The sequence below is a fragment of the Gallinula chloropus genome (genome assembly GCF_964237585.1).
Source record: "Gallinula chloropus genome assembly, chromosome: 9".
Classification (NCBI taxonomy): Eukaryota; Metazoa; Chordata; class Aves; order Gruiformes; family Rallidae; genus Gallinula; species Gallinula chloropus.
This window is the reverse complement of record NC_140094.1, coordinates 17,749,261-17,776,463: the sequence shown is the minus strand read 5'-3', so window position 1 is coordinate 17,776,463 and position 27,203 is coordinate 17,749,261. Positions and strand designations below refer to the sequence as shown.

At 42.7% G+C, this 27,203-nt stretch overlaps 1 protein-coding gene across 2 annotated transcripts in view; it reads left to right on the top strand.

Annotated features, from left to right (window-relative positions):
• Positions 1 to 27,203, top strand: part of MEGF11 (multiple EGF like domains 11) — a gene marked incomplete at its 3' end in the record, with an annotated part of 205,422 nt that overhangs the window by 109,088 nt on the left and 69,131 nt on the right. For both annotated transcript variants that reach the window (XM_084268356.1, XM_084268355.1), the window contains exons 6-9: positions 1,141 to 1,261; positions 6,371 to 6,507; positions 11,487 to 11,699; positions 19,321 to 19,495. In XM_084268356.1, the coding sequence (XP_084124482.1) occupies positions 1,141 to 1,261; positions 6,371 to 6,507; positions 11,487 to 11,699; positions 19,321 to 19,495 (646 nt within the window). The remainder of the gene's footprint in view (positions 1 to 1,140; positions 1,262 to 6,370; positions 6,508 to 11,486; positions 11,700 to 19,320; positions 19,496 to 27,203) is intronic.

Sequence of the window (27,203 nt, the reverse complement as noted above, 5' to 3'; positions counted from 1 at the left end):
TCCCCACCCAGCACACTGAAAGTTTACCTGTAGGATTCACAAAATCTGCATATTAATTTTAGGACAGCAAGCAATAGTTCCTTGTTTAAAATTGCCCACAGTGTAACATCAGTTCTCATTAGAGATCTTTCAGTAGTTTCAGAAGTAATTATGTTTTTCAAAATTATTTAAGGGGAAAGAGAATTTAGTCATTGAATTTGGTTACGGATCTATTGCAGGTGACTTTATACTTTCACAGTCTGATATTTGTTGACCTGCATGAAGGGGAAGGTGAAAAATAAAGACAATATTAACCCTCATAAATAAGTGATATGCCTTTTGAATATTTTATTTAGTACCTGATTTCCTCATAGACTTGTGACCTCAGTCCTGGAAGTGCTCACTGTTAAAGGCTCTTCTTACTGTCAGGAGTAGTTCTGTTGACACTAATCATGTGATTTCTCAGCAGGAGGTACTTGCAGGGCCTACCACACCGAAATGTTGTATGAACATCCTCTCAGAGGAAAGTCACTTAAGGGAAGAACCTACTGTAGTTTCAGAGCATGGGATCAGAGAAGGGGGTAATGCTGGAAAGCACCGATGTGCAAATAGGAAAGTGGTTTTTGCAGGGACCGGCCTTACAAGGGACCCCCCCCCCATGAGTACTGAGAGAGACCCAACAAGCTTAAATGGCCTTTAAATGGTGCTGAGTTTTTGCCAGGCCATTATACACAGCCAACATTAACATCCAGAAGTGACTGGAGAAATTTCAAGCATTTTAATCCCATCCTTTTATTCTATTTGCAGCTTCTTTTATTGCCATGTCACATAATTCACAGTGGGCCTCGTCCTGCTACTCTTACTTTCGTGGCCTGTTTTAATGGATATGAGTTGTCCTGTTGAGAAGGGTGGAATTTAGTACATGCCTAAAGATTACACACATGCATCAGTCTCACACAACTGGAACCACGGTACATAAATAACCCCAGCAGATAAAAGAAATCCTGGCTAATTGGTAATCCCTGCTGAGACTTACTGAGGTTTCACACTTTGCATGAGGACTCCCATGATGACCTGTGTTGTTAATTTTCCTCATGTATCGTTTCCTGGAAGTTCTTTTAAATGACCTCTTTGTTTTTTGTTGCCTCTCTCTCCTCAAAGCTGTGAAGAGCGCTGTCCCCCGGGCAGTCACGGAGCCCAGTGTGAATTGCGCTGCCCTTGCCAGAACGGAGGAGTCTGCCACCACATCACTGGAGAGTGCTCCTGCCCTCCTGGATGGACGGTGTGTAGTTCGTTATACTCATTCCTCATTTAAAGTTAATTGTTCGCTGTCTCAGCAGACACCTTCCCTGCATGTGTATCTGCTATTTCACCTCATGAGGGTCTATCAGTTCTGAAACTGGGGCCACTCAGTTGGGGCTTGTAGTGACAACTTTGCAATGCATGTAGCGATGGGGCGAGGGACGATGGTGTAAACTAGAGCAGGGCAGGTTTAGATGAGACATTAGGAAGGAGTTCTTTGCTCTGAGGGTGATGAGGCACTAGCACAGATTGCCCAGAGGTTCCCCATCCCTGGAAACATTCAAGGTCAGGCTTGATGGGGTTTTGAGCAATCTGATCTAGTTAAAGGTGTCCCTGCTTACTGCAGGGAGGTTGGACCAGGTGGCCTTTGAAGGTCCCTTCCAACCTAACAGATCCTGTGATTCAATGGTTCTTGGCTGTGCATGGTACTTAACACATACAGGCCACCAGTCTACAACTGGTACCTACCATCAGAGTTGAACAACACTAAACCAAGCAGGGACAACTCGTTACACTTCTGTGCCTGAGAAGAGACAAAACCAATTGTCTCTGAATTACAGTTGGAATTTTCTGGGCACCCTCATACGGGACAGCAAGCTCAAAGCTCAGCTCAACACTGTCGAAAGCACTGAGGTGTTTCCCTTTCAGGAGAGGGGGAGAGGGAGAAGCCAGGGGAATTCAGTGGCTCAGGCAGCTGTTAAAGCAGATCTATGTGTAGGACAGAGCGCCGTGTCCTGTCCTTACTCAAGCATAATTCCCATTGATTGCAATAGATTTGCTTGCATCAGGAGTTGCACTGGAGAGAGCAGATTGCCCTAACCTTTAATCCTTTGTGTCAAGAAAGCAAGGCCAAACATTTTAAAAGTCCTCAACTTTATCAATAATGTAATAATTAACTCTCTTGGGGTTTGCCAAGTCTCACAGGCCTACATACCATTTAGCTGCACTAAATTTCCTGGCATTTTTCCTGTGTCTGACAATTAGTCCCTTGGCAGTCTTGCTGGATTTTAATGCATGCAAGTACTGCGACTTATTTTAACACATGGAAGACCCTGAAGATCATCACACGACTTCGGCTTCTCATATGGACCTCTTGCTTGTTGAAACATTTATGGGCTGAGAGAGATGTTTATGTTCCTTTAGATTAGTACAGCAAACACTGCTTCCCTTTGATCTCACATCTGCTTTTAGTTAAAAAGTACCAGCCAGGAGATTCTGGTGGCCACAGGCAGCACCATGGAGAAGAATGTTGCTGCACAGAATTTCTGGTGGAAGCTGAGCATGGAAAATCTTTTAACTCAAGAGCTTGAGTCTCTCTAAGTTGGCCAGTCATGACAAGGGAAGTGATGGTGCTATTCCATTTCAAGTGACAAAGCAGGCAAAGCTTCGCAGAAACTTTAGGTAGAATATGGCACCTTACCCTCTACTGGCATTCAGTGGAGACAAAGAAGAGGTTCTTTCCTAGAGAACAGGAGCTAAAGCATGAAGGAAGCAGTTCAAGTATTTGAAGGCTATTGGTTCTTTCTGGAACTACCCCTAAAAAGTGATCAATAAAGGGATTAACAAAAAAGTATTACTTTTAGGATGTATTTTTCACCTCCTCTTACCTTCTGCATGCCAATATTTCTGAGGATTTGACTTCTTCTGTACTTTTCCTTACCTGTATTTTATCAGCAGATTTCTCTTCTCTTTTTTCTTTTTTCTTTTTTTTTTTTCAATATTAAAAATCCACTAAAGAGATACAAGAATATCAGACTAGAGCAGGAGGGTTTTACAGGTCTTTTAGGATGCAGCATAGACCCTAAAGAAGAACTACAGCACTGGGGCTGCACAGCAGCTGTGGTCGTGTATTCTGGCCCACTTCTGCCCCGTTCCTTCCAGCTTGGAGTTTCTTCTCTGCATTTTTAGTAGCCCAGAGAGACTTTCCTGAAAACTGTGTTGTTGGCTGCTCTGTCCCCAGAGAAACCCTAGAGTTAACAATTGATGTTTGAAACAAGCATAACTGAAAATTGAAGAGAGAGATCAAGTAATCCGGGGAAAGAAACTGAAATTATAAGTAAAAGCACTCAGCTTGTAAATGTTGAGATTTTAAGTATAAAGGGTCTCTCCAGGGTTTTAATGAAAAGCTGGTAATTCTGTACGCAGAGCGAGAAAAAGAGTATTTTTTCATGCTATATTTTTAACTCTTGGTGGTTGGAGTGGTTTGGGAAGTGAGACATGAGTGGGCTGTAAACGAGCAAGCGGGACGGGATTGCTAGACGGCGCTGGTTTTACTTCACACCATGGATAGTCTTTCTTTGACACCAGGAATTTTACTTGCTGATTTTGAGGCTTGAGACTGAGCGTATGTATTGAATATACCATCATGTTGGAAGGAGAGAATTCTCCCTGGATTTATACAAGTGCAAATCCACTTGGATTTTATTGCAGCTGGATGAGCTGAGGCTTTTATCCGTTCCTAGGGTAGGCTTATTAACAGCAGCTCAGCTCCCTCCGGGGCTTGCTTGCCTGTGGGATATGCAAGGGGAGGCAGTAAGTTGAATAGGAGGAAATTCTAGGGTTCGTAGGTTCTTCCTTGGATCTGCCATCTTCAAAGCCTGCTTCTTTTATTACTTGTAATATTTCTTTCCTCCTGTTTCCTCCCACCCAGTGCAGACTCTCCCAGAAGCACAACAAGTTCTACAAACTGTGTCCTGGGAGATTTTACCGTCCCATGGGTTTCTTCACCAAGAGGATGGTAACTAACAGCATATATTGTTGAACTAGTCAACAAAACGTGGCTCCCAGCATACTATGATGTTGGGCTTTTTCCACTTCTGTGTCTTGGTGGCTGTGGGAGTTAGTAGGTGGCTGCTTTAGGACCTCATTAACTATTTAAGGGTTTAATTCTATACATCTTGCTCATTTGCAGTATTAAATTCTCCAAGCACTCTCAGGAAGCGAGAAGTTAAATTTAGTATTTACAAGGCTTTTCAGAAACACTTCTGAAGGACTAGATCTCTGTGCTGAGGAAGGCAGCAATCTTTCCTTACATGACAGAACATTTGTCACTGGCAACACACCCTGTTTCATCCCAGATCCCATTCTCAAGGCTCTGCATCATGGTGCCACGTTCCTGCTAATCACTTCTCTCTCATTGCCTCCAGGCTTTAAGAAACAACTAGAATTGGCATTTTTGTCTATTTTTTTCTGTCTGTTGTGGATTTTAAACTTAGGGGGGTGTGAGAAAATGGAGCAGGAATAAAAGAAGTATTTTCTATACTACAACAAGGCAGTAATACAGCAAACACTGTCAAAAGCAGAAGCTGATGAGATCAGGGCCTTAAAAAAGGTGCTGATAGGGTGAACTTTACTGATTAGATGTATAAGCAGCAGGAAATGTTGGTCTGACATTTGATCCTCCAGAGAGGGATGTTTTGGACTCCCTTAGTACATATTAATGCAAAAAGTATGCCTAAAGATCCTCTTGGCTCCGTGGGGATGCATCACAGAGTATTGCTTTCTCATCATTTGTTGATAGAAATCCAGTTCCTTTTGAGATGTGAAGAGAGAAAGTATTTATTATCAAGATAAATGGATACTTAGATTTTCAGGTATCTGGTGTTGTGTATTACTCAAGTCCAGAGACAGCAGGTTTTTAACTCTGTAATCTGAATGTTCTTGAACTGAGGCCAACCTGCCCATTTTACAGCCAAGGAGCCACCTATCACTGGTCAGGAAGGGCTTGAAGCATCTGTTTCATGATGTGTCTGGGTTAAGCTCCATCCAATCTGGCATTAAACACCTCCAGGGATGGTCTAGTGAGGCAACCTGGTCCAGTGAGGGTCTCCCTGCCCATGGCAGGGGGTTGGAACTAGATGGTCTTTGAGTTCCCTTCCAGCCCAAAGCATTCTGTGATTCTATGATTCTATGCTTGCATGGAACAGCAGCCTCCCCTCTTTGGGAGAACCTCTCCCCAGACTCTTGGGTGAGAGCCCCACAGAGTGAAAGGTGCTGTTACGATCCTGGTTTATGTTTTGTATGAGTTTTGTTGCGCACAAGCCTTGTTCAAAATGTGGTTCGGGAAGTAAGACTTCTGAGAGGTTAAAACAAAATAATAGGGATGGAAAAACAATGTTTCCATTGAAGACTCTGCACCTTGCATGGCACTGACAGCAGCACCGCTTGCTACAGCTGCCAAACACATTCCATTATAGAGCCCCATCCTCAGATCACAGCGCTGCCAGACTTGTTTTGGCTGAAGTTACTCAACTGGATGCCAGCCTCAGATGTTGTGTTTGCTCACATAAAAAAAACCCACATTCATGCAACTTCTAAGAAAGTCTAGGGAAATCCTTGTAAGGCCTTATTCTTGGCAGGGGACATTATGTGATACTTGGGGGGAAACCACCTAAGCTTGGCAGATAAATTCTCCAAAGACCCAACCCATGGTATGTATCCTCTGCCTTGGGGCTGAACATCTGGAACAAGGCTTGCCCAGCAACGGCTTTTCCTGCTGAGCAGGTCCAGAGTTCACAATCAATAACCACAGTTGTCTTCACTTTCTGGGATAGTTAAGCAGGGAGGGGAAGGAGGAAGCAACTCAAACATGGATGCACATGAAAGGACTAAAAGCGAGTCTGCAACAATGATTTGGGGTAGACTAGAATGAAGAAACAGGAGAGCAGAGGGCTGGGAGCATAAAATGGGGGGAGGAGGCAGTGACCAAAATGTGGAATTGAGGCAGGTCAGGGACTAAGATACATCTCTGAGGAGCTGGGATGATGCACCCAGCCAGGGTTCAGGGATTAGGCAGATTTTCCGCAGTGCTGGTGTGGGGAGTCAGGATGCTTCTGAGTCGTCATTGGTGGCTTTCTGCAACTGTACCAGTCCCTGGCCTCCTCCCTTCTGGAGGTAGGGTAGACAGGCATTTACTCTGGTAGCAGAATTTTGAGGCTGTCTTTAGCCCATCTTAAACAGGAAAAATATCACTGCTACACTTAGATCTAGTCTTAGCAAGAAGGACTATAAATATCCAAGAAGATGCATATAGAAATTTATTGCATGATGAATGTTGACTGAAATATTGCTCTTCCCATACCCTTCCCAGGGGCTGGTGTGTGCACAGCCATGTCCTCCTGGAACATTTGGAATTAACTGCAGCCAGGACTGTCCATGCCACAATGGAGGACACTGTGATCCCGTGACAGGAAAATGTGTCTGTGCAGCTGGCTATATAGGAGACAGGTAAAAATCAAACCCCCAAAGCCTTTCATTTTTAACCGTGCAATATTTATATCCCTTCTAGGACAATCTTACTCTCTGAAAAATGATGTTATGTTTCTATTGCTCCAATTAGGTGCGTCCTTCTGAAGCAGTTCAAGCATTATAAATGTGGCAATGTTATTACTTTTTACTGGCAGTGCTCTCCATTTACAGTTGGGTTTTTTTTTTTTAAATATGACTTTTAAAATTTAATGGATTAAATTTAATTTAGATATTTACAGTGATAAATTTAATAGAGAGCATTACATGTTTACAGGATATGTAAATGAACTATATTTATACAAATTAATACCCTCAAGAGTAAGCAAGGCAGCAGTTTAATGTTTCCCTCAGCCCCTCTGTGCTTCTGCAGCACTGATCCATCTCAGACACCAACAAAAGGTGATAAATCCTCAGCGTTTATAAATGAGAGCCTTCACCCATAAATCCATCAGAAGAGGTGATAATATTGTTCTACAGAGGTGGCGTGGATTTAGCAAAATGCCTACACAGCAGAATCGAGGTGGGACGGTAACTCGTGGTGGCTCAGCGCCCCGGCTGGTCCTGCCAGCAGGGTGGGCAGTGGGTGGAAGCTGTGGTTCAGTGGGCTTTCACACACTGTTTTCACCAGGGCTGGGCTGTGTCACCAGGGTTTCCAGAGACCATGGGTACAACTCACACATGTGTACTATGCTGAAGCCCTTTCTCCTCTCTTTTCCCTATTTTATTAGCTAGAACAAGCTGGGTATAGTGACATGTGCCACAGTTACACCTTTATGTGGTGAAGCTCATTGGAATTCCTGGTTTCTTGCTTCACTGTATGATCAGGGAGTCTTCACAGCACACACACAGAGACCAGCCTTCAGCACTGCACCAGCGTGCAGGAGTCCGTGCTTCCTATTAAATGTGGGAGTGCCTTGTTTCCATTTTATCAGCAGCAGTAATTGGAGGGCACTCTGGATATTATGTCATGATTTGCATGTGATTAAATATAGTGGAAATAGTGATTATTTCAAATTAATTTAGTGGAGAAGACATCAATGTGTCTCTCTTCCCCCATTCCCCATCTGGACACGGTGATTCTAGCCACACGGTACCGTGTAATTACTGTTGCTAACCAAAGCTTCCTCCCCCTCTTCATTTGGAGACAATTTCACTAACGGAAGCAACTGGACTGGTGGCCCCACTTCAGTCACCAGCTGTCCCCAGCCCTGGCAATGCTCAGGAAGGTTGTCTAAGCACCTCTGTCTATAGACTGGACATCACAAGAGTTGGCCTTGAGCAAAGACAGCATGGGCTCAAGTGTCCTTGAGCACAGTGGGAAAGGTTTGGCTCGGGAAGACAGAAGCAGGGAGGGAGAAAATGAGGCATGACCAGTTGGAAGGGATGGAAAAGTAGCCAAAGGAAGGTCTCGCTGTGGACCTGAACCCAAGCAAATCTCTTAGGAACGTCTCACCTGCCCCTCCTGCAGCAGGGAAATCAAAGATACTGAAGGGAGAAGTAGAAGAGTGGAGATGCAGGTGGGAAGAGGGAGGGAGGGATGGCAGGCAGGCAGGAAGGAAGGAAGGAGAGAGAGAGAACAGCATAAAGTCAGTTAAAGGGGCAGTTCAGAAAGCTTTTCTAGCAGCAGGGGAAAACCCTGTAAGCCTGGAAATTCCATGTTTATCTGTGAACCCTTAATCAGCCTTTGACAAGAGAAGTGAAACCTTGGGCCATTATATTCAATGGGAGCTCTGCCTCTCACTTGTGCTGGGGTTGGTCTGAACGAGCACACATACCCTGGCTTTGCTGTTAACTGGTCAGCTGACAGTCAATCGCCCACAGATTGCAGCGAGGGCAGGAGCAGCCTTTACAAAGTCTAACTTGCTTTCCTTGGTGCCATGTTCCTGCACCATGCACCATGGGACATGTTAGGCAGCACCGTTTTATTTTGAAGTCGGTTTTGCTTTCTGGATCTCATGTAATTGTTGCAGCACTGCAGCATGAGTGCAAGTACAAAAAGAGAACACTGCCACACAACAAAACAGTGTTTCCTTTATAACTTTACAAGGTGCTGAAAAAAATGCCCTCAATGATAACAAATATTGTGGGTAACAACAATAACAACATAAACACACTCTATCTGCCATCATCTGTTTTAATTGTTGGTAGGTGATGCCACAGTTCATTGTCTTGTGCAGAAGGTAATAACAAACAGGGAGATAAATATTTGTGGGGATGAAACGGTCGTAAAGGTCTCCATAAGTGTCATTGTCACACTTGGGTCCTGTTTGCCAGGAATTGGCACTGCACTAATTATCTAGGAGGCTGGGAAGCACCATGAATAACTCCGGGCAGCTAAAATAACTGGGCATGTCATGTAATTGTATGTTCTGCAAACTGGGAAGGAATAATAGCAGAAGCGTGGTTAGGAGCTGAGGATGGGGCACCTCACAATTCGGGGGCTGACAGGACCAGGGAACACACTGGTTTAGCTTTGTTTTCCATATTGCCATTAAACATAATGCCTGAATCTTAGCAGAATAAATACTCCCTTTGTTATAACGACGTGAGCCGAGTTATTGTCCTGGTGTTGTGTTTGCATCTGCGTCTCTTATCGACACAACAGCCATCTCCACATTAGTGTGTTTTGAATGGCTTTTAATACTTGGCTGCGCTACCTAAATGTGATCACTGGTTCAAAACAAACAAACAAAGAAGCCTAAAAAACTTTACAGTGTTACTCCACGAAAAAGAAATTCTCTGGAAAAAATGTAGGTATGTGGACTAAGATAATTTGTTAAGCAGGCTGTCTTATGTTTAATATTTTGTGAAATTGCTTCCATTAATTCTACAGGTGACAGCCATATTATCCTATCCCAACCCAAATAATTATAGTACATATTAAAGTTCAGTGGGTATTATAATACAGATCTCCCCAGATAGGCAGAAAGCAATGTAAATTAAACAAGAAACATAACTAGGGCTTAGCAGCTCATTTTGTAATTTAATTGAACAATGTATCTGGTTGTTAATGGTGCTATGGACACATTAGATTGATATGTTGCAAAGGAAAGATGTTTAAGTAGAAAGCTAATTCCTGCTGTGATTATTCTTATGTTCCAGAGGAGTCATTATTAGTATTCTTTGTATAAAATTCATTAGCGGTAGCTGCTTGATCTCCAAATAAATAAGTTGGTTAAATTGTTAGTAGAAAAAGGCTAATTATGTAAATGGATTAGGTCGTCAATATTTCATTTCCAGATGCTTTTCTCCCTGCTAGGTAATGCTTCATCTTCTATAAATATAGAATGATATAGTGCACTATTGACTAAGTATTCATCTCGTTGAGTACAGTGCTCTCCTGCTAACTAGTGGAGCTGCACGCAGCAACGGAGCTTCGGGCATCTTAATACGTTCTTCATTGCTTTCCATTCACTCGCAGTGTTGCAGCCCTAACGTCACCCAGGCTTTGCTGGCTCTTTCCTCTGCAGCTGAACTGCCCTGAGAGCAGCAGGGTAGCAGCCAGTGCCACTGGTGGTCAACCAGGCTCTTTCCCTCCCCGTTTGTCACAGGCTCCTCAGTTTGGGTCTCAGAGGAACTCCTGAACCCGCAACCGTTGTTGACGCTTGCTGCAGTTAAATCAACTTTGCTTTGTTGGTTTATTTTTAGTAAAACATGATAATCCGAAGCTGCAGAAGTAATGCTCTTCTTATATACTGCCTGTCTTCATCGTGGTTTTGCCTGGCTTGCATCCCACATTAATCTTTTATTACTGATCATTATATTAACTCTCACCTGCCAGCTGTGAAATGACCTGCAGAAAGACATTTAACAATTGCCTCCTTCCACTGAGTTTACTGTATACACTTTAATCAATGCTCAGGATTAAATTAATGCTGATAGGCAATTTCCAATATCTGGCATCCATGTGATAAGGGAATTGGGCTTTTCTGGACTGCTTTTATTTTATTTATTAAGTGAAAAGGTGTCTCTGTATTTCACGGTGGATCATGTAAACTGTAGTACTGACTCATTGCAGAATTTTGAAACCACTGAATTATGTCAAGCGCAGAATCAGTTGCTTTCCCTAGGACCTTAGCTGAGCTTTGCAAAGTAGGAAGTGTTATGAATGCTCAAACTGGTTGTGTAGGACAATGAAACAGACTTTTGGCAGATTTCATAATGTATCCAGTAGGGAAATACTTCAAACAGAGCAAGGAAGTTGCAATTTAAACCAATCTGGGTATAGTGTTTGCAGGTTCCGTTTTTATGTGTGTCAAATATTAAAAATGTTGGCAATTTTGGAGAAGCTACTACACTAAGGAGTGTGAGAGTGATTTGTCTTGAGATTTTGTACTACTGAACATCCCCGGAGTAAGAGATTAAAAGCAAATTTGAGCTTTACTTACTCAGAACACACAAAAAACCGACAAAGGAGTATATTTTCACCTAGTTGGTATAAAGCTGGTGCAATGACAGCATAGAGGGGAAGTAAAGCCCTAAGTTGCTGGAGAACACTTTACTCAATATTGCTTAATAGACCACATTTCCTTTCAATCCTCATTATCACTAAGAGGACCGTGTGCTTTTAAAGAAGGAGCACAATCCTTCCGTAATAAAGAGAAAGCCAGAAGATGAGAGTTTTTTTATACAGTATCTTATTCTGTATCAATTGCTTATGCCTGATGAATTGAATTGTCAAGGTCCAGGAAACAGGAAAGCACTTTGTTAACTAAGGCAATATTAACTAATACAAATTTTGCAGGATTTAATTGGACAGAGATTAATGCACTTTCAGCTAACGGCGATTTACTAACCCAAGATACCACAATGTTCAACCATAGCATCAGTTCACATTATATTAAATAAATGAGCAATGATTTTGTACTTAATTAATTAACAAAAACATGCAGTGTAAAAGTCATAAGCAGACTAGACAGAGACCTTGACTGGATCCTGTCTCACGTCTTCCATTGCAGGTGTCAAGAAGAGTGTCCGATTGGGACATACGGCTTTCAGTGCACCCAAAGATGTGACTGCCAGAACGGTGCCAAGTGTTACCACGTAAACGGGGCGTGCATGTGTGACCCTGGATTTAAAGGGATTTATTGTCAAGAAAGAATGTGTCCAGAAGGGTTTTATGGGCTCAAATGCAACAAGAGATGTCCTTGCAATATTACCAACACTCTCAGGTATGTACATCATATCACATGGTAGTGCTGAGACTGGTCAAATAAAAAGCACTGGGAAAAAATTCAGCTAACTACACCTACTCCCTTTTTCTCTGTAGTCTTAATTAAGAACACAGAGAGTTCTTCTGGATTGCAACCTTTGGTTTAATGACCTCAGGTTTGGAACCGTAAACCTTAGTCCAGCCACCTACCAAGCTTCTGTCTATTAACTATTTAAACAGCTCAGCTAAAATCTGAACCAATCTGACAGATGGCCTTATCTTCTATCTGCAGCCTTTTCAGAATAAGAACAATTATTATATGATGTCCATGTGTATGTAAACTAACCCACTGAAGTTTAAAGAATATAGATATATTTTCTCTAATCCATCATTCTAGCTCTTTTTACATCGTGGGTTATCGTGTTAGATCTATAGACAGCAAGGGGACTTTCAAAATGAAACCTAATTTGCTTCAGTTTATGTCTCGTGGCAAATTACCTCGTTGAAAACACTTAAGGCAGATGTATAAATAGACTGAAATCAATATCCCCAAGTCAGTCTATGGAACTGTAACGAAGTCAACATTGTCAAAATAGACATCTCTTCTCACGTGTGCCTATTTTTGTTCTTCGTTCAGTATGTGTATGTGTGAAATATTCAGGAAAATAAATATCAGGCAAGTATACCTAAAATGGAATGAGCCTCACCTAAAAGGTCAGATTTCAATATTTTATTCCCTTTTGCTTTTTCTAGGATCTGATTCTTGAGGTTCTCATTACTAAGGCTCAAGCCGCAGGCAGACTTTAGCACCTAACAGGAGAAGGCTGCATTTACTTTCTCACTGCAGGCTTGAATAAGTTTTCCAAACACTGAAAAAAAGACTCTTCCCAATTATCCTTTTTGTTACCTTTTCTACCTACTTGCCTTGTTTCCTGACTGCTGGAATTGCTGTTTGGAGGTTCCTCGCTCCCTCACGTACCGTGAAGGGACCCTGGACAGCAAATCCACCCTGGCATGATCTATTTGGATGGACTTGAGTGCCCACATTCCCTTACCAGCCCTGCAAGATGCTGAGCCCCTCAGCTCCCACTTGCTTTCCTCCTTTTTCTGTCCATTGCTGTTAAGCATTCATAGCCAATTCCAGGCTGTGTCGGCTTCAGAGGGAGGTGGGGATAATTGATGCCCAAGCAAATACGCCCTTGATACGGACATTCTTCAATTTTAAACCAGACAGGTAGGGACCTGACTGTCTTGCTGATGATGACAAACGTACCTTGCAGTCTTGCAGCCTGCTAAAATATAAACACTCTCCTCAATTATGCATACAAGCAATGCCACCTAATTTGTGTGCACACACACACATAGACACACACACACACAAACACTTCAGGCAAATCTGTTTGTGTGCTTGAGATAGACTCTATTTGTCTCAGTCTTGGAAATAAACGGGTGATCTTTCTTGTGAATGCAAGTTCAGCTGTGAGTGGTGAGGTTTTGCTTAACTGAAAGCCAGAGCTCACGATAGATTATTTAAAACCCTTGTAATTCTGATGGTATGAGTCCTCCACAGAAAGAGTGCTCTAGCTCTGTGGAGTTTGGCAGCGAGGATCCAGAGTGCTTGACACCTCAAAGGTAGCTCTGTACCACAGACTTCTCTCATTCCTGTTTGTTGTATCATTAAATCAGTGCAAAAGAAACCGCCACCGTCCCTAAGGCGTGAGCTGAGCATTACACACAAAAGGTTAATGCTGTGTTGTACTCAGGACAGGGGATGTCTCAAGAGCTCCTGCAGTGTGAGCTGAGGAATAAAATCCTGCACGTCGCATAGTCTGCAGGACCCGCCACCCTGCTAAATGCAAACTGCTCCTCAGTGGAAGCTGTTCTCCATGTGTACTGGAGGGTGTGGATATGCTGACACAGAACATCTTCACACACTCTCCCAGCCCCCAGAAACCAAAATGGAGGGAAAGGTCTGTGGCCAACAGGTAGGGCTGCGCTTGGCTGCACTCTCAGCACATCCAGAGTCTTTTCAATGAGGGAAGATTGTGGGTTTGATTGAGGGTGCGAGAGTTCATCCTGGGTTACTTAGAGCAGATCCTTCCTGAAAGGACAGAGCAGCACCGTCCAGCTGTGAAGAAAGATGAGGTCTCAAGTTTGAGGGAGCTGGGGAAGGTGGAGGATTGACTCTTTTCTAGGCACACGGACATTCTTACACACCGTGTGCCTGACCTGTGCCTGGTTGCTGTCTGACAGATACATTTTATGCCTTCCTTCCCATTGCTGCTCCGTCAACTTCACCTGCAGCATCTTCTGCTCAGATGGTATCTCCGTTTCCTTAATAAATGAGTCTAGTCTCTCCCTTGATAAAAATCTCCCTTTTTCCTACATCTTATCACCGCTGTTATGGAACAAAGAGGTATCAGCAAACTGTAGATCTGTAAATGTTCTTTCATTCATCCATGACATTTCAGCTTTCCACTTTTCAATGAGCTCCTCAGAGCACTGCCTGTTTCTGAGCCCAGGAGTGTCAGAGTTGATGGAAAATGACCTTCTCCAAAGGTCCTCCATATTCTGAACAAATCTTGTTACTGATTGCTTAACCAGTCCCATACAACACACTGCTCTTCCTACCCACCTCCTCCCATTCATCCCCTGAATTTTTATCAATTCTGGAACTGTGGTCTTTCATTTACTGACAGCCATCTATTTTCCCCAGAAGCGGTTTAAGCTGTTGGCTCCTTGTGCTACCTAAGTAGATAATTATATAAACACTTGAAAGAAGGTGAGAGAAGCTTCCTTGTTTCTGTCAGTGGTTTTGACTCATTTGATCTGCTTATGGGAGAACTGTCTGGAACTAAAATTCTGGGAGCTTTGAGGAGCAGATGGGGGAGGAACTTTAGGAAATACATGATCAGCTTTTCTATTTTCATAGATCTATCTATTTTAATGTCTGAAGAGAGCTGTGTGATCACCTAGTCTAACCTCCTCCATAGATTGGATGAAGAACATCATCCAATAATTTCTGCACCAAAGCACACTGAAAGGCACTTTGTACAGGACTTTTCAACAACCCCAGAATTAGGTTCTTTAGAACATCCTGGTGATTTGGACTGCCCTTTTTACACTTGTAAAAAGTACCCCATGCAAAACACCCATGTTGAGACAATTTACAATAGCAGGAGAGGCATAATCTCTGCTTGCTCTTCTGAAAAGCAGAGAGAGAAATGAGTAGCTGAAATAGTCTTGTTCACCCACCCTTCTCAATCATTGGTGTGGAGCCATATGCCCATAGTCATGTCTCTCCCAAGTCAGAGATATGAGAGGGAAGACAGTGACATCTAAGCCTTGACACTTTCCTACTGTGACAAAGGCTAATGAAATTCATAGGTTTCCAGAGGCTCTAATTATTGCCTCAGCTCTGAAAAGCTTGGAGGGACCAAACCCCATGGATCTTACACGAAGTTTTGCCTTGACATGGCAAGGCTGTCTTTGAAGACGTGGTGGACTGAAGTATGTTCCTACAGTCTGCTTGTGGCTACTTCTGTAAAAGCAAGAGGGCACTTTAGTAAGGGACACTGCATGTCATATAGCCACCAAAAGATACTGTTAAACAAGGATTAGGGCTGTTGTTAATTAAGATGAGATGACTGGTGCTAGGGTGCAAACAGCAAGTCAGGGAATTCACTGGGAAATTGTTTTGGCTGAAAGATGTGTGGAGAACAACTTCAGAATTTGGAACAGGCTGTGCTCTCTCAATCATTTCCCAATTTGCCCTACAAAAGTTAAATTTCCTGGTTCCCTCAGGTTTCCTCAAAATCAGGTGCTTAAAAAGTGTAAAGGTCAAAAATGACTTCTGTTTTTCAGTATTTTTTTTTTTTTAATAAACCTTTTATGCTGTAAACGTGGCTCAAAAGCCAGGGAGCATACAGCAGCTTCCAAACTGCAGCAAGAGCCACAGAACAATTTCCTTCTCATGCCATGTTGTGTGCTGTGGACAGCTTCCAGTTTCCACCTCTCCTTGGCCTAGGGCCAGAGGAACACTTGGCTGCTTGCATGCACTCTCAGTTTCCTACACTATTCCTTCCTGTTATGCAAGAGATTTGAAGAAATAAAAGTTGTTAAGATTCAATGCAAAATACTGATGTATAACACTGCCAGACTCTTTCAGGAGCGTAAGGTTCTCTTCCTGCTCCCAGCGAGTGGTTGGAAAGCAGATGTTACTGGGTTTGCCTTCTGGGATCCTTTCAGAGGCCTCGCATCCTCGTACCCGTCCGTCCAGCGATCCTTCTCCAGAGGAATTGTTTGTGATTCTTAATTCCAGCTTGTTGGTGGCATGGAGAGGTGTCTTATGATGCTGCACCCCATGCTGGCAAAACGTTACATGGCCTTGAAAGGCACATTCAGAATAGGAAGGAGGAATTACACAAATAATTCACGTTCCTTGCTGTATTTCCCATTCTTTGCCTTAACACCTTTGCACTTAAGTGCCTCAAACTTTTCAACTTCAATGGAGCAAGCTGTTACTCACTGGATAGACGTGATGTGTGGATGGCTGGCGGGATGACAGATGAGTTTCCAGCTCTAGTTACATGTTTAGGTGCATAGTTTAAACAGAATGCAATTTCACAGAATGCCAGTGCAGTAAGGGAGAAGCATTCTTAAATCACACAAACAAACATGCATATGCTATTTCTGCATCATGAACTTTAGTTCATTATCTTAACTCTGATGATTTTAATTACTGGAATAGTTCATACATATCAGAGTAGAAAAAACAATAATAAAAACTATTTAGTGATACCAGGTGTAGATCTTCCAAAGGAAGAGAGGCATCATCTTACAGATGGGAAGGATGAATGCAGGAGGAGTGAGTTACATGGCCAAGATTCAGTGGCAGGACTGGGAAGAGAACAGCTGTCTTCTGAATTTTGGTTAAGCATCTAAGTTATAGACATCCTGCATCAGGGCACCTTCATTGTTGAACAACTGTTGGTGATTTGGGGCATTGTATTCTTTGCATTTGAGATGAGTCTCCTCCATCCCCTGTCCAGACAACCCCATTTCAGACCTAGCTGTGTGGGTTCAAGGTCCTTTTCCTGGTTTCACTACCTTTAACACCATGATGTGAGTTAATGTTTGGCTTGCCAAAAGCTTTGGAAAGGTTTATTCTGCTGCTGTCAAGAAGTAGTTTCTCTTCTCCTGCTTTACAGTCTATTTACCAACTGTTGCTATCCAGAGTTGTACCCATAACAATAGTTCTGGGTACCATAACTGTGGAATTTAGGGTGGAGGACTTCTCCTAATCCTGCAATGCCAGCGCTCTGTATGACAGCAAAAGAGAAGTATTTCAAAGTGCTGAAAGACTAAGTTCTTGGCCTAGGAGAAAAACAAAACTCTGACACACCCAGGCTGCTAATAAAATCATTCTTGCTTCAGCAGGAAGATTACATGGATCCAAACACCTCATTGGGCTTTTCCTATCTCACAGCCTCATGGAAGAGTCGGAAAAGACGTTAGGGGGCAGACCATGATCTTAACCTTCTTCTGGGCCTTGTTTTGGAGTCCAAGGCCCCATCTCTCACATACTCTTTTACAAAGCTTCCTTGGTTCTTGCTTCCAGTTTCAGTGCACCATGGGACGATTTTTAGTCCTGAATATCTAACCTGCCTCCCATGCAAAAAAGCTGTCTATTTTGATGAAGGAGCCAACCTTGGAGGAGAAATTCTTACTCAATATAGTATTTTCAATTGAATTGTCATAGACCGATTCAAACTGCCATGATCATATATTATGTTTGAAAGATTTAATTTAGCCAACAGATGCAGTTCTCATGGAACTGTGTGATGCACGCAGCAGCAGTGAGAACAGAGAAACAAAAAAATCCACTTTAAAATATTTCTTCACTGTTTAGCTTTCTGCTCCTGTTAGGTAATGATTAATAGACGCAGAGGGGGAAAAATGAGCTTTTATTATTTTCATCTGAATGTTAAGAGGTGCTTTGTGAACAACCATAATTTCAGGGACTGCTTTGTCAGAAGAATTTCATGGATGGTAGTTTGTTAAGCTGATGAATTGTTTTAATTAGTCAGTAAAACACTATTTATGATGAAACATATGACACACTCAAAATTTGATCATTCTTAGTCACAACAGTATGTGACTAACCTCTCCTACAAGTAATTGCCAGAAACATACTTGGAAATTACGTTTTATGAGGTTACCTTGAAAATTAACATATACAATATTAATTTTATAGGTGTAAAGAAACTCATTCAGCCGTGTCTGCGATCTTAAACTATAGCAATAAATAATCATAAAGGAAAATAAATAGTTTTTAAGAGGCAAAAATCCAGGAGACAAGTCCATAGAGAGGTGCCACCTTGCAGAACTGTCATCTTTCTTGTTCTGAGAATAGAGAAAATCTGTTTCGTAGCAATATTGTATCTCACCTTTCTCACCAAGGGCTAGCCAATGCTGGTCTGGTACTGTCTGATGGTGCAGAGCCCCCACAGCACGCTGAGCATTTGGGTGAAGCCTTACACTCCCAGCTGGCCTCACACAACATGGGGTCTGATTCCTTTGCCATCCCCTGCTGTCTCTCTCTCTCACCCCATCACTGACCACCCCTTCTCCCCAGATTAGACATCCCCCTGTGCTCTCAGAAACCTCCATCACTTCAAACCAGGACTTAAAACCGCCTTTCCCAGCCCAAATCCACAGCTTCGGCGTGGCTCTGCTCCCATGGGAAGGAAGTTAGTGTCCTAAGGAAACCAAGGAGATGCCCTTTCTGTTTGTAGAGGAGCAAATAGTGAATAAACTATTTTGCAGCAGGAGGAACAAAGGGGTAAGTCTTTCACCAACCAGATGCAGAAGGACCAGGCATTGTCTGGTCTTTTGGGCTTCATTCTCCTTTTTATTTCTGTCTCTGTGTGCTCTCACAACAGTGTGGAGTTTTCTGAATAGAAACGAAAGCCAGAGGATTAATGTTGGGCAGAAATGCTCGTTATTCAGCATAAAGGAACTTCACTCATTTCCCTGCACAGCTGAGATTTAGTCCCAGGGCTCCTGTTGACTCCTGCCCTGAATAAATCCCAAGGCTTCAGGTAGTCATCAGTTCTGTTTGCTACGGCTGAATTTTCTCAAGACTAAACTAGAATAGAATAGAAAGAGTAGTTGTTATGCCTCAGGACTCAGGTTGACCTTCACAACTGTCTTGACTGCATTCCTCTATCCACTGGAATTTTTCCAAACCCTGAACACCTTTACCTGACAGTATTACAGCCAAATGGTATGGCACATACATGCCATGCAACAGGATGGCTTAATCCTGGCATGGTTAAAGGCAATAACCCAAGTCACATTGATTTGAGAATGGAAAAGCATAAACTTCCAAGGTATAAAATTCCCTGTGCTGGGGCAGCTCCTGGATGTTTGGAAGAGGCATGCCAGGCTGGTGTTTAGCATCATATTCCCTACTCATTTCCTGAATTACATGGCTGTTTATGTTCACCATCCTTTAGAGTCTTCAGGTTTAGGATGTTCTTAGTATTACTCTTGCATTTAAAACATTCTGCTGCTGTTTACGGGCCGTATTTGTCTTTCATGCCCACATCTCATTAATATTTGTCTGCCTTCATTAGTTGCCATCCACTGTCTGGAGAATGCAGCTGCAAAGCTGGCTGGGCTGGGCTGTACTGCAACGAAACCTGCCCCCCTGGGTACTACGGTGAAGGCTGCCAGCTGACCTGCCCTTGCCAGAACGGTGCCGATTGTGACAGCATCACAGGGAAGTGTTCATGTGCACCAGGATATATGGTAAGTGAGAGCTGAGAATAATGGGGCATTTCAGAATGCAAAGCATTAAAGAGGGTTTTAATCTGATTTCAAATAATATTTGCATAAAAGTGGCCAAATGCAGGTGGTTTCTCCCCATTCTGTGGTAAACCCTCGTAATTCTCCTTTGAGTAGTGTCAACTTCAGGTTATTTACTTAACATCAGCATTCTAAGTGGATTACTATTATAAGGATAAAGACATGGTTCCCCATCATATATTCTAAGTCAAGACATAACAAAAAAGATGTCAGATTATTGTCTGCCTGGAAGAGCAGAAAAAGAATTCTCATGGCCTTTCAGCATGTTCCTTGTCAGTCACACTGTGATTTTAATAGATGAAGATCTTTTAAAATGTTACAAATGATAGAGCAATTTATGTCTTTTCTGAGCATATATGGCAGGTGTCTTTTACCTGAGCATCAGAAAGAGCTTCAGACATTCTGAGGTAAACAAGCTTTACATTTTATAGATGAGATATAAAATGGCTGAAGAAACCAGCCAAGGTGAAACAACAAAGATTCCGAATTAACAACTGCCAGGTTGCAGCAGAAGGTATGAGGAGGTAGATCCAGGTGTCCAGTCCTGAGGAAACTCATGTCAATAAATTCCCTGGTCATACTGTGTAGCTCAGGGCCACACCATGAAGAGATCCATGGGCTGTGATTAAGAAACAAGACTTGCTAAAGAAACAAAATGCTTTCAAGAGAGAATTCCAGCACAGCTTCATTAGCAGCTATCTTTCTGTCATTCATGTCCTTAATTTGACATGACCTGTCTCCACAGGCCCATCCATGTGTTTTCTGTACTATTATAGTACAGTTACTGTAATGTATATAATGTAATTAGTAACTTGACTAGAAATCAAGCTTCAGATTCAAGACATTCCCAATATTTTTAAGCCTTCCACTGACATTTAGCAACCAAACAAAATGTGCAGCCTCCTCAATGAGTTTTACCCTCTCTTGTTTTAAAGTACAACTGAGATGAGATGAGTAAGTATCTTCAAATACCAGGGAACATGTTTAACTATGTTGTAACTGTTTTGATTTGCATTTATGAAACACAGTGGACATTGTGCTGCAGAGCTGTAGAAACAACAGGAGGGGAATCCTGGGTCTGGACAGCTGAGGAGACCCTCCTGCCATCAGCATCCTCTGCAATGTGTAGGGTTTTCTAGAAGAATCATTGTTGCATCCTGCAGGGTCATGGGCTGCTGTCACATCTAGGGGAAGGCTCCACAACTGTGTGACAAGATCCATGGCGTGGGAGTCCTATGTGAGATTAGTGGGGTGCTAATGCTTTTTAGCCTCCCTCCCTTTGACAGCCACACCTGAGCTTATGACCACCAACCATCATCTCCATAGCTGTGGGACTGGAGTTATGGCTTAGAGACACTTTTGTTTTCTGCATCATGTCAACAGCTCAACTGAAAGTTGGAGCTTCCATCTAATTTCCCGGGGTTCTTGCAGTGCCAGCTATGAACAGATTTATTTAGACATCATCAAAAGCATCTGCAAGACAGTAGTTCTTGGAGATCTCATAAAATGAAAAGGAAAAGAAAGGGCTTTGAGGTTTGATTGCCCGCTCACACTAACAGAAAACAAGGATTTATCTTGTCTATACTGTGGTGATACTTGAGTATTAATATAAAGTAGAGGGAAGAATGAAGGCAGCAGTGTGTTAGTAACAAATGCAAACTAAAAAGATCCCCTGCTTCTCTTTCTTATCAGGAGTGATGTTCAAGTCTGCAGCACAAAAAATATTTTGGGCCCCTTTACTATAGACATTTTTAAAAAAGCATCGTTTGCCCAATATATATTGCTCCAAGACAGTATTATTGCAGGCATGAAGCCTGGGAAGTTCCTATTGCATTGCTTCAAAATAATATTTAATCTCATAATAAAGAGCTTTCTTGCATTGACATTTAAACAGCTTGGTTATTGAGGATAGCTCTGTAATCACTGAAGCATATTTAGGCATTAGTATCATTGCTCTCTCATAATATACTATAATCTCTGGCAATTAGTCCATGAGGGGAAGTAAAGCCTTGAAATTGCTAATTTATTGCCTCGGAAGCCTATTTGTCATTCGCATGCGTGCCAGCCGACTTGAGCTGCGATGGTTCTTTCAAATGCTGGAGAACACAGGCTGTAAAGAAACCCTGACAGGAACCTTTACCTCCCACCCCAGAACGGCGGAGCCCTGCCGAGTGCTCTGGCTGTACGCTCCTCATCCGATGGGGAAGCTGTCGGCACGGTTCACGACGCAGCCTGCGGGCCATGTGAAAGATGCTGGCGGGGGCCGGAACCCTCTCAAGGCTTGAAGTAGCTTATCTCAATGACACGCTCAAGACCAGATTTTGCCTTCAAATCTGCGTGCCTGCCTCTTGCTGAGGCGATGGGGAGCTTTGCCTGCGGGTAGAATTTTGCCCTTGAATTGGGCTGGCCTGCGAGAGAGCGGCACGACTGTCCATGAATGCAGGATGTCTCTGTTGGCGGCGCTGACAAGAGAGCGATGCTAATACAGAGCTGGGCAGAGCTAATTAGTCAGAAAAAGCCAGAAATGAATCCCTCTTGCTTTTTTTTTTTGTAGCATGAGGCTTGGCAGGTGCAGCTACAGGGTCAGGAATTTTGCCATAGGATTGGAAAGAATGAAAGTGGGATCAACATCTTAACATTTTACAGAGGTTTGATCTACTCACCATCTATAGAGGGGAGCAGGCTGGAGGGCTTCTGAGGATGGGGGGAAAGGAAGAGGATGGGATGGAATATAACTGCACAGGCAGAGAGGCTGGACCCGTAGGATTTTTGGGTTACTGGATGCCTAGAAAACATAGTGGCCAAGAAGTGACAGTCTTTCCCTGACAAAGCACTCCTCCAGCCCACTTCTTTTGCACAGATGGCTTCTTTTTTAACTGTGCCCTGCCTTGGCTGTGTCAGGGCAGCTGGGCTGGGTTTCAGAATGAATCATCTGTGATCACAGCCAAAACAGGGACATTTTGTTGGGATGCAGAACAAGCCATTAAAAAACACAAAGCATCTGGTCACCTTTATTAAATGTATTAAGTGGAAAGGCAGCCATCCCACAGGTTGACATGTACGTGAGCCGAGCCCTTCATTTTTTGGAAGTTGAGCAGATTCAAGTTTGAAAATAAAAAAGTACATTGTAGCTCAGAAAATAATGCATTATTTATTAGCTGTGACATTTCCAAAAATTCAAATGCCAAAGCTAAATATTGGTGAGCTTGCAGTTTTGGAGAGAATTTCAAAACATTTTACATCTCCTTTTTTTTTTGGATTAATATTTTGGGTCAGACTCAACAACCAGATTTGCACATACCTAGCTCTAAAACCAAATTGTATTGTTGTAAAGATGTTACTGGGCACTGGTACAGGTTATTTGTATGAGGTTCTGATATGACCGTGCTCACACTAGGGGATTTTACTGTTTTAACTGTATGGGTGTCTAAACCACAGCACAGGCACCCTGTGTAGATTTGACTGAGAAATCAGAGTTATACCCCAAACAGCTCAGTTCTTGGAGGCAGTGCAGAGGACAAGAAAAATAAGGTAATCAGAGCAGAAAAAACACAACCAGATCTTCTTCCCCAAAATCGCAGAGCACATGTAGAGCTGCTCCCCATGTGCTCCAGCAGCAGGGTCCATGCTGCAGGTCTGTTGGAAGCCCTGCACTTACTGCATCTCACTTGTAAGGGAGGATAAAGGGAGGATAAAGGTTGGATCAATTTAATTAAGATGATTGCAGGGAATCATCGTGGTAAGTGTGCCAATAGTGCACTTCCCTGAAACTGGTATTTTCAACATATTTGAGGATTGCCTCTCAGTACCCACGTGCCGAATTGCCAGTGATGCTTCTCTGAAGAACAGCTTTGAAAAGCCATTCTACTGCCATCTCATTTGTGGCAGGAAGGAGTCTGATAAACACACACAGGCAGTACACAAGGGTTAGCCTTAGAAAGTGTGCGGGCAGATTCTTAACTGGTAGAAATCAGATCCTTACTCCCACATGCAGCTAGTTGCTCCTTGCAGTAAATTACTTGGATGCATTTATGGGGGTGCTGAGCGGGGTTGTGCTATCTTGCACTTCCCCCTCCTTCCAAATTCTGCTTAAGGATGCTCTCTTACAAGTCCATGGAAGTCAGTTGTGCAGAGGATGTGAAAGCAATGAGGATTTGCCCTGTCCTCTCTTCTTTTGTTTTGGGTTCATTGAATTTTATTCCTGTAATTCAATAAATGCGGTGAAGAAGGCCAGAGGATATGAATTAAATATGACAGGAGACCACAGGAATCCTGACCTTCTGTCTCTCAAGGAAATCTTGAAACCAACCCCCTGCACGTACCTATCAGCGTTCAAGCTACTGAGATCATTATAAATGCTATTGAAATACAACTAAGTTCACCTTCTCCATTGCACAGCTAATTGCAACTTTCTGGAAAACAGTCGCTATCTGGAGACCTCATCCTGTGCTATGCCTTTGTTTCTTTATGGATGCTTTGTTTTCTTCCTTTGAAAAATGGATTTAACTTCAAATGCTTTCATTCTGTCTATTCTGGAAAGGAGATATGTAGTTAAAACATTTCTCAGCCTAAGACACTCTGAGAAAACTTTAACACTTATCTATGGAATGTGCGGTCAGCTTTTACTTCAGCGGGCACTTAGGTCTATATTTCACATCTAGATGACAGAACTTATATTACTTTAAAGAGTTCATCTATTTATGCTGCAATTTTTTGAAGACCTGTCTGCTTTTATTGAACCCTGCATGCTGGCAAGCAAAGCTAGCACTTCATCACTAAAATGAAAGAACTCATTTTGACATTTTTCTATTCCTTGACTGTATTGGTAGGTCCCCTACAAGCCAATCACAGTACAGGAAAGTGTGGAAACTATAGGAGTGATGACCTCTTGCTAGAAGGGTTTTCAGCTTTTGGAATGTCACTTGGATTCCCTAAGACTTTCCAAGCCATCTCCCAGTACTCTGCATCTGTGGCCATTTGCATCTCCTGTTGACAATGCATCAAGACTGCATTTTAAAAACATTATAGAATAATGCCTTTCTAATATATCCTCACATGAGTGAGGCTGTATGACTGTATATATCAGTTCTGGCCAGGCCAGAATCAACCTCCCCAAGCAGCCAGCCCAGGTGAGCTGAGTTATCCCAGGTGAGCTGAGTTAGCCTGGGCTGTTTCCCTGACATCACTTCCCCATAAAAGGGGCTGATTGAGAAGGGTGCTGGTTTGGTGCCTCCAGAGTGGTCTGAGTGTGTTGAGTTGGCCACTTGGTCTTTGTGTTGTGCAGCATTGGGTTGGTAAGGTACTTTACGCTGTGTTATCACCAGGTGTGACTGTAATTGCCTGTTACTGCTCTACTTTCATGGTGCTTTTGTCAGTAAATTGTCTTTACCACAGCCCAAGAAGGCTCTGTGTCCTCTGGGAGTGAGTGGTATGTGGTGCTCAGTCACTGTGTTGGGCCAAACCACCGCTATGTCTCTGGATGAGCTCAGCAGAAATCTGTGCATTGAGGTCTGAAATAGGCTTAATCTGGGTCCAGAAGTCTATAGCTTTGCCTATTATACCACAGTTTCTTAACATAGTGCTTTCTCTACTGTAGGTATAGATTGCTTCCAAAGTTTACATGAACATGCCTGTGTGCTAGAGTGAGGTCGTCCCCTGTAACACACAATAAGCTTGAGAACTTAGTAACCATAAATATGTATTATTGTGCTATAACCTTTCCAAATGTGTAGCAATGTATAATGAATTTTGTGATGGATAATCTCTCAGTCAATGCAAATGCACAAGTGGTCTCAGGCCCAACACCTACTTAGTGAGTAACTTGACCAATTGACCCAATCTTACCCTTCCATAGGAATGAGGAGAACCATGTGTTACCTACAGAGGTCACAAGGAACTTGAGGTCCAGTCTGCTGTGCATTCCAGCAATGGCTGGCTTCTTTGTAGTCCATACAGTGTCTCTTGTTCCCTGAAGAAAACATGCAGGAGAGAAAAAACAATCTTTCCTTCCATGTTTAAAAAAGAAGTCTGCTCTCCTGTCCTACACCTTTAAAATTCTCTCTGTTGTCCAAAAGAAAAAAAGTAAATAGAAAAGAGCACCTTATCTTATCTTCAATTGAATTTCCCCTGAAAGACCAGAATCCCAGGTAGGTCTGGAGGAGTTTGAAGAAGCATTGCCTGTAGGTGTTTTCTAAACACTTGAGGTTGATAAATACAAATTTATCAGAATATTCCCCTCTCTTCTACATATTTCCTTTCATCTTTATTCTAAATGTATCAGCTTTTACCACTTCAGAAGGAAGCAAGAAAAAAATGAATGAGGCTTCTTTGTCTTACAAGCCCCTGGTTCAGTAGTAATGTTATTTTATAAATTTCACAAAATTCTTAATATAAAAAAATGGACCTAAGGTTGGAGATAGTGGATCTGTTTTGGGGGCTTTAACTTATTTAAATGATCCATTTCTCTTTGAGATAATTCCAAAAGTACTTCAGTGGAAGCTCATCTCAGAGCAACAGGGCACCTCATCAAAAGGTTTAGAAAGAAAAGAAGAGGGGAAAAAATCTTCAATAGAGCCTGTGTCCTTTTATCCTTGATTTACCGAGCATATCAGTTACCCCCCTTTGTTAAGGGCTCTTTTCATTTATAGGTATAAAATAAATTCAACCATTTTATCAAGATGTTCTTGTTACCAACCACCAGTATAAATTTTACTTGCTGTAGGTGGGGGAAAAGGTTTTCTGGCACAGCAGTTGTCCAATTAACTGGAGTATTACAGGCAACAGAAATAGTTTCCCCAGTCTCATTTCATGAATTGCCCAGATGCACAAGGAAGATGCATTTTCTTCTCACTGGTTGCCTATTTGTATTCATAATCCCATGTCTCAAAGCCATTGTGAATGGCTGGTGGTAGCGGCGATGGCATCCATAAAGGCATCCGTACTGTGCAGGTGGGTTGGAGCGTAGGCTGTACCTGGCAGTGAGTGAATTAATTAATAATAAAGGTAAAACAAGTTGTCCTTTAAGTAGTGGAGCTAAAAGAGCCTTGCTTTCCACAGCTTTCTGTCCTTAGTCCCTTGTCTTTCCCTGCAGTAATGCTGTCTGTCAGGCCTCCTATGACACCTGAGCAGGCAGAGGGTGATCAGATGGGCTGATGTACCTCAAAGTCATGTAAGCCCCTCCCTACATAACCAGGTTAGAAGTACTGTGCATCACATTCCCTCAAAAGAAAGAATTTTGCCTGAACAAACACTGAATATTAAGTCAGGATGTGGAAGAAATTGATTCCCGTGCTCCTGGACTTTGAACTCTTTCCTACTTACTGGCTTTGTCTGTCTTTCCCATCAATATCTCAGAAGTTCTTAGTAGACTTTATTTCAAGATGTTTGGGAGTATCCCTCTGTAGCCATGACTCAGCAACCCTGGAAGTAAAGAGACATAGACAACAGAAAGGCAAGACCAGCCTGGGAGGACTCTCACTGGTGATCCAAGCAGGAAAGTCCTCCATTGGATAGACAGAGTAGTGGGATGAAGCTGAAGAAAAAGACCTGTCAGGGTCCAAGTGTTCTGAGCAGACCCTTTTGTCAGTCAGTGTGAAGGAAATGTGCTCTCTTTGCTAACAGGTGTTGATGGGAGTTTTTGGTCTGGGGGAAA